The following is a 15,951-nucleotide window of genomic DNA, read 5'->3' as shown; positions in this document are numbered from 1 at the left end:
AATTTACTAAATTTAATGAAATATAATTTCATTTTGTTATTTATGAAATAATTCAATTACATTGCATAAAATAAATACATATATTTTAAAATTGATTCGTAAAATTAAAGTAAATCGTACATTTTAAAGTTATATTTCACCTATTACAAAATGCAGATGATTCCATTTTACAAATAACGAATTGTACCTTACAAATTATTCGTGAAAATATATTTCGTGAATTGTAACGCGAAATTTTACTTTATAAATTTTCATTCGGTTGAGTAATTTTCCAATTCCTGCAAAATTAATGAATCAACCAAACAATGCACGTTTTATCCAACCGGTTTGCTTCCCGGACGAAAGATGGTGGATGCTCCCTGTTCCAGTTTACGCAGGCGTGCCCCTCAGTGACGCCGTTCATGGTAGCGCGTTGGAAACACAACCGTGCAATTCAGTCAATCGCAGACGCTTGCGGCGCGATCATCCATCTTACAATTAGCAAGGTCAGTTTAAGTCCTACTGTTCGCAGAGGCGTCGCTTCATCGGCGGGTGTTAGATATTTTACGGTTACTTTACGTTTCATTGCCATAAAAAACGTAAAAGGATGGATATCACGCGAGATAAAAACATTACCATGCTCAAACGTCAATTCGCCGGTTCTCTAATCGGTTTCATTGGCGGATAACTCCGAAGCGTAGGTGTGGATGTTGTTGCATTTAAAAATAACCGGTGACGGCAGTTGTGTGTTTATTCGTAGCCACGCTAATTCGGGCAATGTCCGTAATCCGAGTTGAAGAAAAAAGATATTTTCACTGTACGTTGGAAGATTCGCTTCCGGTTCGAGTGTCTTACCTTCTTGGTAGCAGTTAAAGAAGTATCGTTATACAAATTTTAATTTAAAATTTAGCTCACCTCGAATATTTTTATTTCTCAACGTTTTGGAGTACCCTGGGTCCAGGAGTCCAAAAATTCGTCTCTAGTCTCTTTTATACCTTAGGAATGGTTATGAAACAAAAAAAAAAAAAAAAAAAATTTCGTACGTTTGAGTGTGTATATGCATATATTCAAGTTGGATCTTAGGAGTGATTTATCAGAAAACAATGAATTTTAATATGGCAAGGGCCACGTATTAGATATTTTACGCTTATATACTTCATTGTCACGACAAACGTAAAAGAATGAACATCTGTCCACGAAGCGTCACTGCCGTGTTTTCATCGCTCGTGTTTTCGTCACGAAGGCCAACGTACGACGTTGTCGACCTATGGTCGTATTGTAACGCGCGACATAGATTGCAAATATTTTTTGGTGAGATTTCTGTATATCTTCGTTACACTATGTCGGTTACGATATCTGTTCTTTTACGCTTCGTGGAAAGAATATTATCGAGAACGTATCGTCACGTCGAATACGCTTTATTGACGCGTCTATGCAATGACGCACCGTGGACAGTGGACCACTTTGTTTTGTAAGAATTCGGTAATTTGGCGGCACACGACCATCGTCGCTCTTCTGTTTAACCGTTAACGAGCAGTCGGTGTTAATCTGTATCCATCCTGAAACCCTCTCACAGTACCTAGCACTAATGTCATTAAATTTTTAAAACAAGTTACCAATGACATGACCATGTTCCTTTATAATTGTTAAATTTCTAGGCAGAAGTCCTCGCTGTTGAAAGCGAGTTCCGCGAACATTTTGCCATGTTTTTGTTATCAGTTTTCCATGAAGGTTGTCGCAGCGCATAACTCGGGCCCTACCGCTATGCTTTATCTATGACCGGTTTATCAGAGTTAGTTCGGAGAACGAATGATGTAATTAAAGAGTTTTTTTCCGCGAAGTGATTGATCTAGTATTTTTCTGCAATTGAATTGTCGCTTCAGCTGTTACGTAGCTTGAGAGAGGGAGAAAGTGAATGCTATAGTCACGCCCGCTTTATCGATCAGTGAGAAATTGTAAGAGCAAGGAGAGAATAGGGCGAAAGCGAAATCGTCGGCGTCGTTTCTATTCTCCACAAGGTTGCGCATTAGCATATCTTCACGTGCTCTTACTTTCTATCAAGGTTATCTATATTTTTCTTAATGGGATGACATGTTTTCACTGGTGTAGCATTGTGGCTTATAAAAAAAAGAAATCCAATTGCGTACGATACGTTGACCTTCAAATGACCTTTGTAAGATAAGTCTTACTCATACGAAGGAAAAGTGTACAATTGACCCCAATTTGAATATTAGGAATAATTGTAATGAATGTATGGTAATGTTTGTCGCGATTGCAACGTTTTTCATCGCTGTAAACATTCTTAGATCATGTATGATGAATGATAAGGAGATAATCTATTTAAATACATTTCTAAGTTATTCATTAGTCCTAGTCGACTATAAAACACTTTTTTTCAATAGTCTGTGACGTTGCTAACGAAGGAATTTTAGTAATGATAAATGGCTCTTTGTATCTTTAAGTAGAACCCTATCAGGACTTCAATTTTTGTAATACTACCTGAACCACACAGCTGAATTCCACAAGATCCATATTGATTTCAACACAATTTTATAAATGGCCAGTTACTTTAGTAATTTTAGTTGAATGTTCATCGATGATCCACTATTCTTCGATGCAAATGCATTTCCAATCATTTCATTGGTTCTAAACGACCGTGAGACAATTTCGCAAATTTGTTTGCAAGACTTTTCTCTACGAGAAATATAATTTGTTCGGCTGGATTGTCTGGCACAGGTGCGAGAACAGCATTTGATACTTCCCATAGCGAGAATATTGGGGGAATATTCCATGTCACATGAAAAAATTAAATCCGAGGCTCGATGCTATTTCTGTGCATCGAGAAAGGAAGAGGCACGTCATGAAATGTGGCTTACGCCTCGAAATTTTGGCCTTGGCCCTATTTGTCCGCTCATCAGGGGAATATCAAACGAACGCGCTGGAGTTGCTTTCTACAAATTGTGCGTTGTGGTGACGCGATGCTTTTAAATTTCAGTGTCGGCAACGAAGGAAATGACAATGTCTCACTCGGTAACCGTCAGAACGCAAACGATGACTAGCACCTCCACTTCGGTCATTATCAACAGCGGCTACTTGAAGACGTGGGGCGGCATCATCAAGTTGTTGCAGCTGGTGAGTTTATTGGTCGTTGCTTGAACTAGTGGTGCAACCTCGTGTTTATGTATTTTTCTATTGTATTCCTGTTAAATCATCACTAAAGTATCGGTAAAATTTGGAAAGATATAATTTCGGCATTCAACAACTCATTTTTTATCTTGAGCATCAATTGATTCGAAAGCGATACCGAATATAATCGAGGAATAACTTTGATTTATAAGACAAGATCAAATTCATGCAATAAATAATTCGAGTTAGTGTGTACCATTTCACACAATCCTTTTGTTACCAAAAAGCCAAGGCAATCAAAGGTACGTATGCTACCATAACGTGTGTGCCAACGTTCGCTAAGGTTTGAGCCTATGTGACTTTGGTTGGTTTAGCTTCATTGATTTTTGTGTTACTAATTCTAACCGAACGTCTCTTCGTTTTTGTGTGTTTCAGACGCTGGGAGTCGTTTGCGTGGGAATAATCGGTCATCAGTTCACCACAAATCAGTATTTCGTCACCGCTGAATTATTTTTCCTACTAATAATGACAACATTTATGATTGGTACATTTATTATCATCGTGAGCTGCTTAGCATCGTTCTCAACTTCTTCAATTATCGTCAAAACCATTTATGTGAGTATTAGAAAATTCTACCAACGGGCAACCATAAATACTAACGAGTTCATCTTTCTTATAGGAACTCATGTACCACGCGATAGCATTCGGACTGATTCTAGCCGCGTCGCTAACGTTTCTGGTGAACGTTTCCAACAGAAATCAAAGAGGCTACGAAGTGCTGATGACTGGTGCCGTAAGTCGAATAAATCTGTGTAACGTATCGAAAGCAAACTATTTTAAATTTACTAACCGAACCGTTTTTTAGATCTGTGGTTTGGTGAACTCGGCGCTATATTTTCTGAGCACCATCATAGCTGTGCGCACGCACAGAGGACTTTAAGGAGACCGTTGCGTTTTTTTGTCAAGAATCTTCAAACATCTGCGCGTCTGTAACCCTTTTGCGATCCGTATGTCGAGTTTACCTCGATGTAATGAAACGAGAAAATTTCAACCGCAAAGGATTAAATTGCTCGTCCAATTCGTTTCGTATACTCTGTAAACTTTGGACTGATTTGGATCACGGTGATTCGATACCAAACGTGATTTAAGTATTATCTAAGTCACGACTTTTTATACCTGAGTGTAATTCAAACGATATATTTATATTTCATACGTACACACGTACTGCCATCGCGCTATTTAACTCTCTAAACGTGTTACGTCGACGATCAGCTCGTCTCAGACGCACAGAGCGATGAACGAATTACAAATTAAATTATAGGTTTTTTTACGCGATATACAGACACTCCCCACACACTAACTGATATACTACGTGGGCATTTTGTACTCCTTATACTGATCTACATGCGTCATTCGCACAAGTTTTTTTTTTTTTTTTTGTAACTATATTTATATAAAGTATATAAACACGCGTACACGTATATTTATTGTAATTATATGTAATATTTATAATATAAAAAAACAAGACGAAATAAAGCGTTTCATAAAGACAGATCATTGCATCGAAAGATCGAGCCTAAATCTATTTCCATAATCATAATTATTCTTGGTGCAAGAATAGAACTTAATTTAAGTTTCTTACATCTTCGAAATTATTACGCACTTTCGCACGAAAAAATTCACATAACTTTACAAGGTATGTGTAAATAACAGTTTAAAATTTCAAGTGGACCATACCGTGGACTATACCTCGACCACTGACGCAACAATCGCGATAATAGCTCGTTTACAGGGGAAAGCCAGTTTGTAGTCTCTTTTTAATGCACGGCAGCGTACGATTGACGCAGTTGGCAGTTGTGAGTCAACAAATTCGAGGGTTACGTCGATGAAAATTGAGGCTTTCTTTCGCACGGCCATCGACAGGACGCGGGTCCGCACGTAGCGCGGCATATGCGAGATGAGTTTCAATAAAGCTGTTCAAAGAGAGAGAAGGAACAGGATACTGCGGTGGGATGCACAACGTAAGCAATCGCATTATGCATAGGCGGGCGCGTGTTCGACCAACAAACCAAGAATCGATCCGACATCGTCACCTGCGACGAGTTAATCGTGATTCGATCGGGATAAGGGATAAAGGACTGGTGACAGTTTCAGCATTATCCAATACATGATCCTAGCATAAACTTAACACTAGACAGTAATAATATATTAAATTATTCAAGTGCTAAAAAGATAATCCTTTAATATCTCTTATAATATGAAGCCTAGGACCTCGACTCAGTAACCTTCGAGAGTCCTTCACCTATGAAATTCTCTTTGTGAAATGAACATCCCCGTTCGGCTGTTTCTTTTTTTAAATATTTCCTGTGTGACGGCTGTGGAGCCAACGAGACATACGTTCTGGCGTGGCACGTGCCAGAAATAGACGTCTGTCTGTATTCCTCTGCGTTGCATGCTACGCGGGGGGTGCAACGACATTTAAACGTTCCGGATCAACCGGTGAAACACCCTCAGTTTGTTGGAAAGCGTTCACGAACGCGTCCACGGTTCCTTTTTCTCGTCGCTTGAAATATCCCGTTCGGTTTGCTCAGTTATCAACATTTAACGGTTATTCGTTTGCGTTTCGTTGCCCTAAAGCCCTGAACAGTTGCAGCCCGTGTCTGGAGCCTCGCCGAAGATCACCCGTGTCCGATCCATTGGCTCACGCTCTGTAACGATGCGAATGAATCGCCGTTTAACCAATTAGAGCGACCGAATCAAGGATCCGGGCGTGCTACGAGACGGTTCAATGAACTTGTTAATTGCCGAGACCCAACGGTTTGATAACGGATACTCTCGCGAAACCTTGGACGTCCTCGAGTGAAGGTTGATCCGACGCAGGGCGCAACGAGGCCTCGAAATCGCGCTATTCAGTGGCTGATAGATAGATCTTTGCGACGGCGGCCGTGATGGGCAGGAACGGGGCGGGTCCGATGATCAGGATGTCCTCCGCCAGCACCCACGCATCTGGAGGTGTCGCGTGTTGCTTCTGCAGATGTTGCACGTGCATACACGTGGAATTCCTCAAGACCATGCCGGGAATGTTGAAGCTTTGCGAAGCGGTAGGAATTTTTATTGAAACTATAACATCGTATATTTTTGTATTTTTAAACTTGTCATAAACGAATAAATATTCCCAGTCTAGTATCGGAATAATGGCTATAGTTTGTCATTGTCTGTCGAAAGCGCGACAATTCGAAACGTTTGAAATAATTTTTGATGCTTCGCCATGGTGTAATCCATTAACTGTTTCACGAGGCGGCGCTGCGCAACGATAATGGAACGTGTGCGTGCGGTTTGCAGGTAATCAGTGGCCTGATACAGAGCTTGTTAATTAACTACGGTTTGAGATACAGCACAACGATCGGCTCGGCTTTCGAGGGGTCTTTGACCACATCTTCGGCTTGTTTCCTGACCTCGGCGGTACTGCTTGCCTGCTACATCGTGTCCGAAAAATCGTACAAACTGATCAGATCGTCCCTTTTTGTACGTATATAATAGCTTATCAATGTAAAATGTTATGTTCCGACACGTAAGTATGAAGAGTGGACCAAGATGTACTACAGTCTAAATTGTAATGACTTCACGTCCAAATAAATGCAAATAACTTTTTGTGTGTAAAGCAAGTCGTCACCAAAACTAAATAATTATTTGGATGAGTTTTATTTCTTCGATGTAATATAATTAAAGTTCCAATTCTTATTCAAATTATACAAATTTCTATCTAGTTAAGATGTTTGCTCATGCCTGACCGTAAGCAACAGACAGACATGCGATCCTTTGTTTAATTCCACCTTGTAAAAATTGCAGGAAATGATGTTCAACGCTTTAGCCTCGTTCTTGTACTTGAGCTCGGCATCGTATTTGGCATTCTCGACAAAGGTATTTCTTTTACCGGAATATCACCTAATACCAGGCTTCGACGTGTATCCTGCAATGACGGCCGCTTATGTATGTACAATTAATCGTAAAGTTAAATCAAATTACGGTAACTGTATTTTTCGATAATATAAAGACTCGTCCATTGGCAAGCAGAGTAATAAACTCCGTATAGTCATCAGCGCGTACAGAAACGATGATTCATTGATCGACATTTTAGCCTGTGACGAATGCCTTCTTCGGAACATTATTCAAAGTTCACATACGCGAATTAGCTGGTTTCTTTCCTATCGATTTTACTGAAATGCCCTTTTTTTAATCGGGTTGCGATCAAGTTCGTTATGTATTCATTTTTAAATATTGTATTTGTAACGTCTACTTATATTTATTTTAATTATGTTGAAACGTGAACAATTTTCCGACGCGATGCTTTCATCATAAATCCAGGTGACGACTAATCAATTTTTAAAACAAAGCTGAGTTTTCTATCGTAATGTATCATGTGTTTTGCAGATGTTGAGCGGCTTTGTTGGAGTAGTGCATGGTGCCGATGCGTATTTCTCCTACGTACATTACAGAACCGGAAGATAAATGGGATAAAATACAAGATTAACAATAAGAATTGGTCTCTATTTAAGAAGATTAAGCGAGCAATGTAATTCACTTTAAATTGCAAGTCATACGAAGGTAGAGACTCTGCAACAGGTAGTCGTCTACCGTACCTGTTTGCTTGCCTTCATGGAACAATTGACAATGACTAACAACGTGTTCTACTTCATTACCAATAACATCTTCGATTCCCTTATGTTAATAATGCTTTGCATATTCGAAGGTCGAGGCGCTGCAAAGATCATTATTTCCTTTGCACGTTGGAATATTTGTAACGCACGCGCGTTTTGAAAATCACGTTGAAAACGTCACCGTCGATGGTACTTATTTAAACAATATAAAACAAAAGCAAATATTTGGCGTGTTATCTTTTCCAACCATAATGCTACCGATGCACTGTAAAATTTACAAACATTTGCAGCCTATCTGCTTCAGATACCAAATTTCAATGTTCTCGAAAATTTTCTGCAATCTTTCGCAATTTTCTGTTTACGAAATTCCTTGGGGAATAATGTTTACGGAAAGAAGTGTCGTACGGATTTACATACACGTCTCTTAATTATGTAAACACAGATAAATCAGTGTCGTAGGATCTATTCGAAAGGGAATGGAACGATTGGTACAGTAGTCGATAAAACCTTTAGTTTCTCATACGAAAACACGAATAATTGAGGTATCTTCAAATAACAAATAAAGAATGAATGAAATTTTATTGCGTACAATTGTAAAATCGCAATTTGTCAAATATGCTTAAACTGTCTGTTATTGAATAATCTTCCTCGATCAAACATAATGCAGAACAGACGTCGATTTTAAAAATCTTTTTCTTTCTTTCGACCGGTGTTTGTTCATGACTGTTTTAAAAGATCCTGAACGTTATCGGGACGGAGTCACTCGAAAAATATTTATACTTAAATTCTGGAATTCGTACTATTACAATTATTCAGTATTAAGAAATATGATCGATATACTTTTACTAATTTAGCATGAATAATATGAATTTATAATATAAATGTGTATTCAAATTTCATTGCTTTCGGGTAATAATTGCGACTTCCGGAATTCCCACCGATAGGGATCAAGGAACAGCTGATATCTCAAAGACATCTATGTGAAATGAATTGAATAAAATACCTAATGTTCTTTCAAGCATACTTAAAACATTCTTAAAGTTAAACAAAAATTAAGAAAACTTTTCTTCTTAAAAAAAGTTCAGATTTACGAAAAAATGAAGATTTAACAGTGCTCTTTTATTTCATTACACGATACTCCATTTTCACAATTCAGAGCAAGTCTTCCTCCAAGTCTCGACAAGTCTAGATCCATCACTGGTTGATCCGTGACGATGGTTCGAGTAATTTTGACGAGGAGTGTACAAAAACCGTGCAGGTCGTTTCAATGCGTACCAGGTTATACGCGGTTCCCGGGACAGTGAATGGAAGTTACACAGTCGGTCCTCACTCCGCAGTCCTCGCGGACTCTTCGATGGAGTCCGTGAGGTTTCTCTTTCCTCTCCGCCCCGCCTTCCTCTTCCAGCGATCCGTGAAGCGTGGCTTTCCTCTCGCTTCCACTCAGGATCCTGAATACCCTCCCACCTTGTCGCTCCGCCGTTCGGTTTCCGTTGCTCTAGCAGAGGCCTCAGCATATCGCATGACTCGAGGCATGTGGCCCGACAGTTTACTTCGGGATCTCGAACCGGTCGAATCGCGAACGATATCGAACGGCTCTACGCGACTGAGGTGGTCTAACGCACGAGGACTCTCGATCACGAACATGCGCGTCAGGAGCGTCAACGCTAGCCTCGCACTCTCGTCCACGACGAAAGGTAAATTCGATTAAGAATACAGAAAGATCTTGAGGCGTCGATCATTTTGCGCGAGGATTTGAAAAACAGGAACTCGCTTTCCGTGGGGACGATGAGTTGTAAACGCGACCCCTCTTGCTTACGGTTGACACTTTCTAGTCGCGATTTTTGTTTAAATGGTGAATAGTGAATGATATTTGCGATGAAAGAAATTTATGTTTACGGTGATCGGTAGTAGGAACGTGAAACTCGATGTTTTGGATGTTTAATGGAGTTTTAAGAGAAACTTTGAGAGTTCTTGTAGAACTGAATTAGTGAATGATATTTGTAATAAAGATAATAATGTTTACAGTGGTGGATTGATGCCAACTTGAAACTTGACTTGTTGTTTTCGATGTATAATCGAATTTCAAGAAAAGTTTCGGAGTTCTTGTACAATTGTGACTAGAGAATGATGTTCACATTAAGAAAGAATGATTTTTATAGAGTTAGGGTGATACGAATTTGAAACGTATTTATGTTTTCGGTTTATAATTGATTTCTAAGTGGAACTTAGGTTCGATGGAAACAAGTGACTTCTTTAAAATGTTATCTTTAAACCTTCTACTATCTTCATTCTCTTCACTATCTGAGTACGCTGAAGGGACGTATCGCAGACGAACAATTTGGAACCTACGATTCATAAAAATTATTTCTATTTAAAATTATTTTCATAATTTATAGAAATGATTAAATTAAGTAACGATGATAAAATATCATCTGGAGTGCAAGAAGTTAATAGCAATAAAGTTTATAAACGAGGTACGCATACATGCAGTTTTCACCTCAAAGGTATCTCGGAGCAACTTCATCTTCTGATGTATTGCTTCAAGTTCTTACGTCAGATTCAACAGGTGCCTAGCGCGGTTCCCTTTCTTTTGTCGTACGTTTACATCGCTGCACAGTCTATAACGTGCACATAACGTGTAACAAGTATCCAAGGGAAGAAATCACATTAGGAGTGTCATTACACCGCGTTAGTCAAATTATTAAGCGTTGCTCGTTAGATATTTTTTATTTACACAGAAGAATTTACTTAATTTTGTTCTATCTTTGACGAAATTTTATGTACGTTTTAAAGCACATTTGGTATTTTCTATCACTCATTTTATACAGAAACCTTTAAGATATATTAACACGTGACTTGAAAGTTACACGAGCCGAAGGTTAAATTTCTTGAGTCTGAACTAAAAATTGGAATGCTATCCTTGTTTAAAGTATGTTTAGTTCTGGGTGAAAAGAGACGCACGAATCAGTGCGTACAGGTGTCGATAAGTCTTTGCATTTACCACCGCGTCATCCGCGAACAACGACAGGTACGTCGATTATGCGACGCGATAGTCATTCGAGAGATTCTGTCATTTAAATGAAAAGCATTGTTCTGGTCATTGACGGCTCGAGTCGATGTTAACAACCTACGCACAAATAAAGACGCGTTTCTCAGAGAAATAGCGAGAGACCGATAAGAACTTAATGCTCGTTCTTCGATAAAACGCTCGTTCCACCGAGATCTAATTATTCAAAGTATGTGGGGTAAAATACCTAATACGTGACAGTTACCTTCGCGTAGAAATGAGTAATACAGTAGTAGCCCCATTCATGTCCTCATAAATATGTATGCGACTATTTACATATAGAATGGAATTTTCATTCTCTCAATTTGTCTTTTTTGCAAAGAATTGCACTATGAACCCGTCTATCTTGAACTCATTTTTTAAACTTACGCGAAAATCTTCTTTCTTGAACAAGATTTAAGCATCGAGAGTTTGTAAAATATTGATTGTAAATTGATTATTCCTGGACCATACTATTGCCTCAAAATCACGATAGTTACGCATCGATAATAGAAATAAATCGAACTTTAAAAGTTTCGATAACGAGCAAGTACACGACTTCAAATTAAACTCGCGCTAGATTATAGATGGGTATCAAACTTGCTAATTTATCATAAACAATTAATCACTTCTAAAAATTTGATTGTTATTCCTCGCGTACATTATCTATTTTATCTTGCTTCTTAATTAATGTCGTTTGACACTTGTTTATCACATAGAATTACTTTCGTCCAACCAAATTTTAATTAAAACTGTAACCTACGCAAGCTTCGAAATCGAGATCGCATACCGAAGACACGTCATGTTTGTGCGATTCTACTTACGCGCGAAGTTCTGAAAGTAATTCACCGCGTAACTTGAGACCTTACTGCGTAAAAATATACTGTATTATGTTCCGTTAGTTATACGATTCTTGCTGCTTATCTTTAGAAACGATATCTGTATCGAACACGCCTCTCATATAGAGCCATCGATTTTTTATTATCGTGGGCGGCAACTTTCTGCGACGCAAGAATTTGAATAATTTCGATACCTTTTGTGCTTGAGAGGGGAAACTCAAGTAAAATGAAAAAGAATCACGTTTTTATTGTACAAATGAACCCCGTAGATCCTTAAGAACATAGCCGTAGAAGTATCGAATTGAAATTCGTTATTATAATGGTTTTACAGAGCTATATATCATTTTTATTAAGAATGTATTTGTTTGATTTTAATTTTACATTACGATGCCTCGTAATAATTCAGGTAATAGAAATCCAGCAGAAATTCGCTATATCAAACACGAGTGAAAATTTCGTTGCAACGAATGGAGTTCAGGTAAACGGAGTTCAATCGTAGTTCTACCTTCGAGACTCGAGTTACCACGAGTCGACTGTAGGTCCCCGTTTGTTTGTCACGCCAGGGGTTTGGGACCCTGGCAAATGCCTTCGGGTCTTTCAACTCCCCCGCTTCTAATGGTCGTGAAACGTCGCCAAGATGGTGTACGTGCCCTGCCGAACGTCATCCACGAGTTCTAGCGAAGAACGGAAACCGCACGATGACGTCAACCGAACCCCAACGACCGAATTTTTCGGCCACCGTTTCCTATGCTCGTCTATTGTACGCAATCGACGCGCGTCAGCGTTGATTTTTCGATGCAGAAATTCAGCCCCATGACACCGTTGGGTCGTTAACCGTGGCTTTACATAAGTCGAACGATCGTTACGAAATAAACATGGAATTTCTACAGTCTTCGAAGAAGAATGCACGCTTCACGCTTCCTTGGACGGATTATTTTGTTGCTGTATTTATTTCCTGGTTGCGAAATGGTTGAAAATGTTTTTAGCTGAAGCGTGCGAAATTCGGATTTAGGCAACAGTCTCGACCAACGATTTATTCGTCGCTGGTTCATTTGCAAAATGAAATATTTCGCTGTTCGTATTTCGGAATTATCTCAAGGTAAAGACATGCTTTATCGGAGCAACTATTCAATGGAATGGACGTCGCGAATAAATCGCTCTTGTTTGATTTTATTCTTTTACCTTTTTCCGAGGTTGTAACGTTACTCATGGTTGAGATGTTACTCATCTCTGCTACAAACATAATTCGTGTTTCAGACGTATCGTGGTCGACAACGGAGGAACCTTTAACGCTCGAAGAGGAGGACGCTATAGTGACGCTTGTGGTGGTCGTGGTCGGCATCATCGTCGCTATAGTCGTATTATTTTCGATGGGCATATTCATCGACTGCAAGCACCAGTAAGTAAAATTACGAATATTTCTCTAAAAGTATAATACTGTACATCGTATTCAACAAAGGAAAGACACATGAGTGTGAAATGGTCAGAATCAATGCTTGTTAGGCTATGTATATTATCTACAACAACAGAAGAATTTGTTATTGCAAAACAGCAGGGAATAACGTTTATCTGTCTCGAACGAAAATGGCATTCGTTAAAACGTCTTTAATTTTGCATATCAGTAATCTTCGGAGCTGCAATTACTACGTTCGAAGATACATTTTATTTTTAGTTTTATGAAAATTTAGAATGTCGATGAAACTCTTTCGAAACTTAACACATAAAACGAAATAAAATTGGGTATACTATACATTTTCATTTCGAGAGATAGAAAATCTGTTCTGGGTACTATTTTCGGATGCCTGTAATTGGATCTTTGGAAAGACAGGGCGTGGGAGCGATCACTTTTGTCTGGTTTCAGAAAAAAGGACGCCCTGATAAAGAAGAAGAAGCTCAAGCTGAGAATGCCGCCGATCTCTCGCATAAAGAGAAGCAAAACGGACGACGTGAAGTCCTTAGCAGCTGGCATGTGTCCGACTGGCGCCAGTGACTCTGGTTATCGAACGAGTGCCATAGTCTGACATCCTCGCGTCGACTTTGTCAAGAACAAAAGCCAAGTAGCTGGTGGTTTCCATCGAACTTCTTCGTCACGAAACGCTATTTATTCCAACGATAAGTGAATAATCGGTGGCGATAGTCTCGGTTCAGGAGCGGACAATCGTGCTTGGGTTATATCGCGATGAAATACTCGCGAATCATGCCGCCATTTGTCGCGAAGAAGTTCTTCGAGCAGACGTTAATATTACTCAACAAGGACGATCTGCTCGTCGGAAATATAAATGGATATCCAATTCAGTTTTGTCGCGAGCAATTGCCAACGTTTAGAGTTGTTTTATGGGATCGCTTTCAAAATTTACAAAAGTAAAGATAAACAAATAAGTGACAAATTTAAGGGAGTCTCGAAGCATGTAGGAAGAAGAGCTATACCGGAAGAGCTATAAAGTCGAATCGTGTGTTTCAACTTTCATTCATACACGACAATATGTATCAGTTTGTTTATATTCACTTGTACAGGTTTTGAATAACGACTCAATGCAACAAGGCCAAGCGTTACGTATGTTGTTTGCCATGAAAATTGAATTGGTTGGTCGTTATTTGTTAATATTATCCCCCGTAACTGTGATTTATATATCGTTATTTATCTATGGGTTATTAGAACCTCTCGATCGCATCGATCGTATTCAGGGAACTCTCGAGAGTTTCGACGGCTCGAGATCACGCGTTGCTCGATGTTTGCTGAAATCAGTGAGCATCGTACGCACGAGATCATTAAACGATACGAATTTACGAATCACGTACGAGCGAGCGTGTATACGTGTGTGGAAACGCGTGTGAAGACGAGTGTGTTTCGTCGCGCCCGGGAGAAGAAGTTCCATTCTTGTACACAGAGTTGGGCAAAATTCTTATCTACACTAATCCAAATCTTATCTAGAGGAATCTTGAGTAACGAGAACAGAATGAATAATTTATCCATCATTCGTTGAATTAAATCTAGAAACTGAAAGAATGAAATAATACGCCACGGTGAACAAATACAAATTTTCTAAAATTTTGTTTCTACAAGATTGGAAACTGTACTTTTTCATGTTATTTTTACGAGTCCTAACCAGGTTTATTATTTTTTCAACGCCTCACCTTCAGAATTAATTTCTTTACCGACGGTCAACGATCGAATAAAAGTTTCTCCAACTCTGCTAGTACGAATGCCGAACAATCTCAACAAGTTTATGGGAATACAAATTTTTGTTTGCTCTTGGTACATTTCGAGATAAAAGGAAACGTTGGTCTAGAGAAATTCCAAATCTGATAAGAGTTTGATTTCTCTTTTTTTTTTTTTGAGAGAGAAAAAGAACACTTCTAATTTTTAGAAGGGCATCGAAAGTTGCTTCGAAGATCACAGTCGTTCGTCTTATCATATTTAAGACAATTCACATAGCTCGAAGGGTTATCTATGAAAGTCATCAAGCTTTCGTAACGCGAGGCGGATGTAGCATACGCGTTGACCTGAAGAGAGCCAACGTCACAAAAAAGTTGTCCGACTTGTTTCTCTCAAGACCGACTTTTTCTTTCATTCTCTGGAATTTGCGTTTTGCCGTGATGGCGATCGCGACAGTGCCGAGGTTACGATGTCTAGTCATTCCTCTTCGGCCTTGTAACGATTAGCAAAAATGGTGTAGCGCCGTTCCCAACGGGGCCACGATTTTATCGAGCGTATTTCAATAAAGCACGCGTCGACATCGACGTCTCGCCACTGGATGAGCGTGATTACAAAGCTCGATAAAAATGATGACGTTAATTGTAGCGATTGTTCAACTCGTGCGTGTACTATGAAAGACTCCCAAAGTATTCCCTAATCGATAATTTATATTATTTCAAGACGATTTTATATGCGTATGTTTTGTGTACATATGGGAAAAAGTGTATATACATATATATATATATATATATATATAAATGTAAGCGGTACTGTTTCAAAGTAAACGACTTTTAACACCATTCAGTGCTCGTTTTTCATCGATCATGCAAACGCCATTGTTCGAAATTGAAAAATCTTGTTACCTTGCACGTGATCGTTTTTCATCGACCATGGAAACGGCATCGTCTGAAAGTTAAAAATCTTATTACCTATTACGTGATCATTTCTCACCGACATTGTCTGAAAGTGAAAGATTCGATCACCTTGCGCGTGATCGTTTTCCATTGACGTACGAATGACATTGTCTGAAATCGAAAGATTTTATCGTCGTGCACGTGATCGTTTTTCACCGGCGTTAGGAAACGGGACGAGGAGGGTGAAATCATA

At 39.0% G+C, this 15,951-nt stretch overlaps 2 protein-coding genes across 4 annotated transcripts; both read left to right on the top strand.

Annotated features, from left to right (window-relative positions):
• The first annotated feature begins 429 nt into the window (after positions 1–429).
• LOC128875680 (uncharacterized) lies at positions 430–4,657 on the top strand. 2 transcript variants are annotated; one of them, XM_054121488.1, is made up of 5 exons: positions 430–485; positions 2,975–3,111; positions 3,541–3,720; positions 3,785–3,898; positions 3,971–4,657. In XM_054121488.1, the coding sequence occupies exons 2-5, from the start codon at positions 2,992–2,994 to the stop codon at positions 4,043–4,045; spliced, it is 489 nt and encodes a 162-aa protein (XP_053977463.1). In that variant the 5' UTR covers positions 430–485; positions 2,975–2,991; the 3' UTR covers positions 4,046–4,657. The 2 variants fall into 2 exon arrangements, with proteins under 2 accessions (XP_053977463.1, XP_053977465.1); XM_054121490.1 differs by lacking the exon at positions 430–485 and adding an exon at positions 506–1,097.
• Positions 4,658–5,454: 797 nt separating this feature from the next.
• Positions 5,455–15,000, top strand: LOC128874650 (protein singles bar). 2 transcript variants are annotated; one of them, XM_054119578.1, is made up of 5 exons: positions 5,455–6,206; positions 6,448–6,630; positions 6,955–7,095; positions 7,537–9,457; positions 12,906–13,047. In XM_054119578.1, the coding sequence occupies exons 1-4, from the start codon at positions 6,054–6,056 to the stop codon at positions 7,612–7,614; spliced, it is 555 nt and encodes a 184-aa protein (XP_053975553.1). In that variant the 5' UTR covers positions 5,455–6,053; the 3' UTR covers positions 7,615–9,457; positions 12,906–13,047. The 2 variants fall into 2 exon arrangements, with proteins under 2 accessions (XP_053975553.1, XP_053975551.1); XM_054119576.1 differs by lacking the exons at positions 5,455–6,206; positions 6,448–6,630; positions 6,955–7,095 and adding an exon at positions 13,510–15,000 and having other exon boundaries at positions 7,688–9,457.
• Positions 15,001–15,951: the final 951 nt, after the last annotated feature.

Source organism: Hylaeus volcanicus, chromosome 4 (assembly GCF_026283585.1).
Source record: "Hylaeus volcanicus isolate JK05 chromosome 4, UHH_iyHylVolc1.0_haploid, whole genome shotgun sequence".
Classification (NCBI taxonomy): Eukaryota; Metazoa; Arthropoda; class Insecta; order Hymenoptera; family Colletidae; genus Hylaeus; species Hylaeus volcanicus.
This window is presented reverse-complemented; position numbering and strand designations above follow the sequence as displayed.

Excerpts from the sequence above, each read along its gene's own strand:
- LOC128874650 (XM_054119576.1), top strand. The coding sequence starts at position 9,031 with ATGCGTACCAGGTTATACGCGGTTCCCGGGACAGTGAATGGAAGTTAC. Across the intron at positions 9,458-12,905 it reads ACTCTCGTCCACGACGAAAG|ACGTATCGTGGTCGACAACG; the intron begins GTAAATTCGATT and ends TTCGTGTTTCAG. Across the intron at positions 13,048-13,509 it reads TTCATCGACTGCAAGCACCA|AAAAAAGGACGCCCTGATAA; the intron begins GTAAGTAAAATT and ends GTCTGGTTTCAG.
- LOC128875680 (XM_054121488.1), top strand. The coding sequence starts at position 2,992 with ATGACAATGTCTCACTCGGTAACCGTCAGAACGCAAACGATGACTAGC. Across the intron at positions 3,112-3,540 it reads TCATCAAGTTGTTGCAGCTG|ACGCTGGGAGTCGTTTGCGT; the intron begins GTGAGTTTATTG and ends TGTGTGTTTCAG. Across the intron at positions 3,899-3,970 it reads AAGTGCTGATGACTGGTGCC|ATCTGTGGTTTGGTGAACTC; the intron begins GTAAGTCGAATA and ends ACCGTTTTTTAG.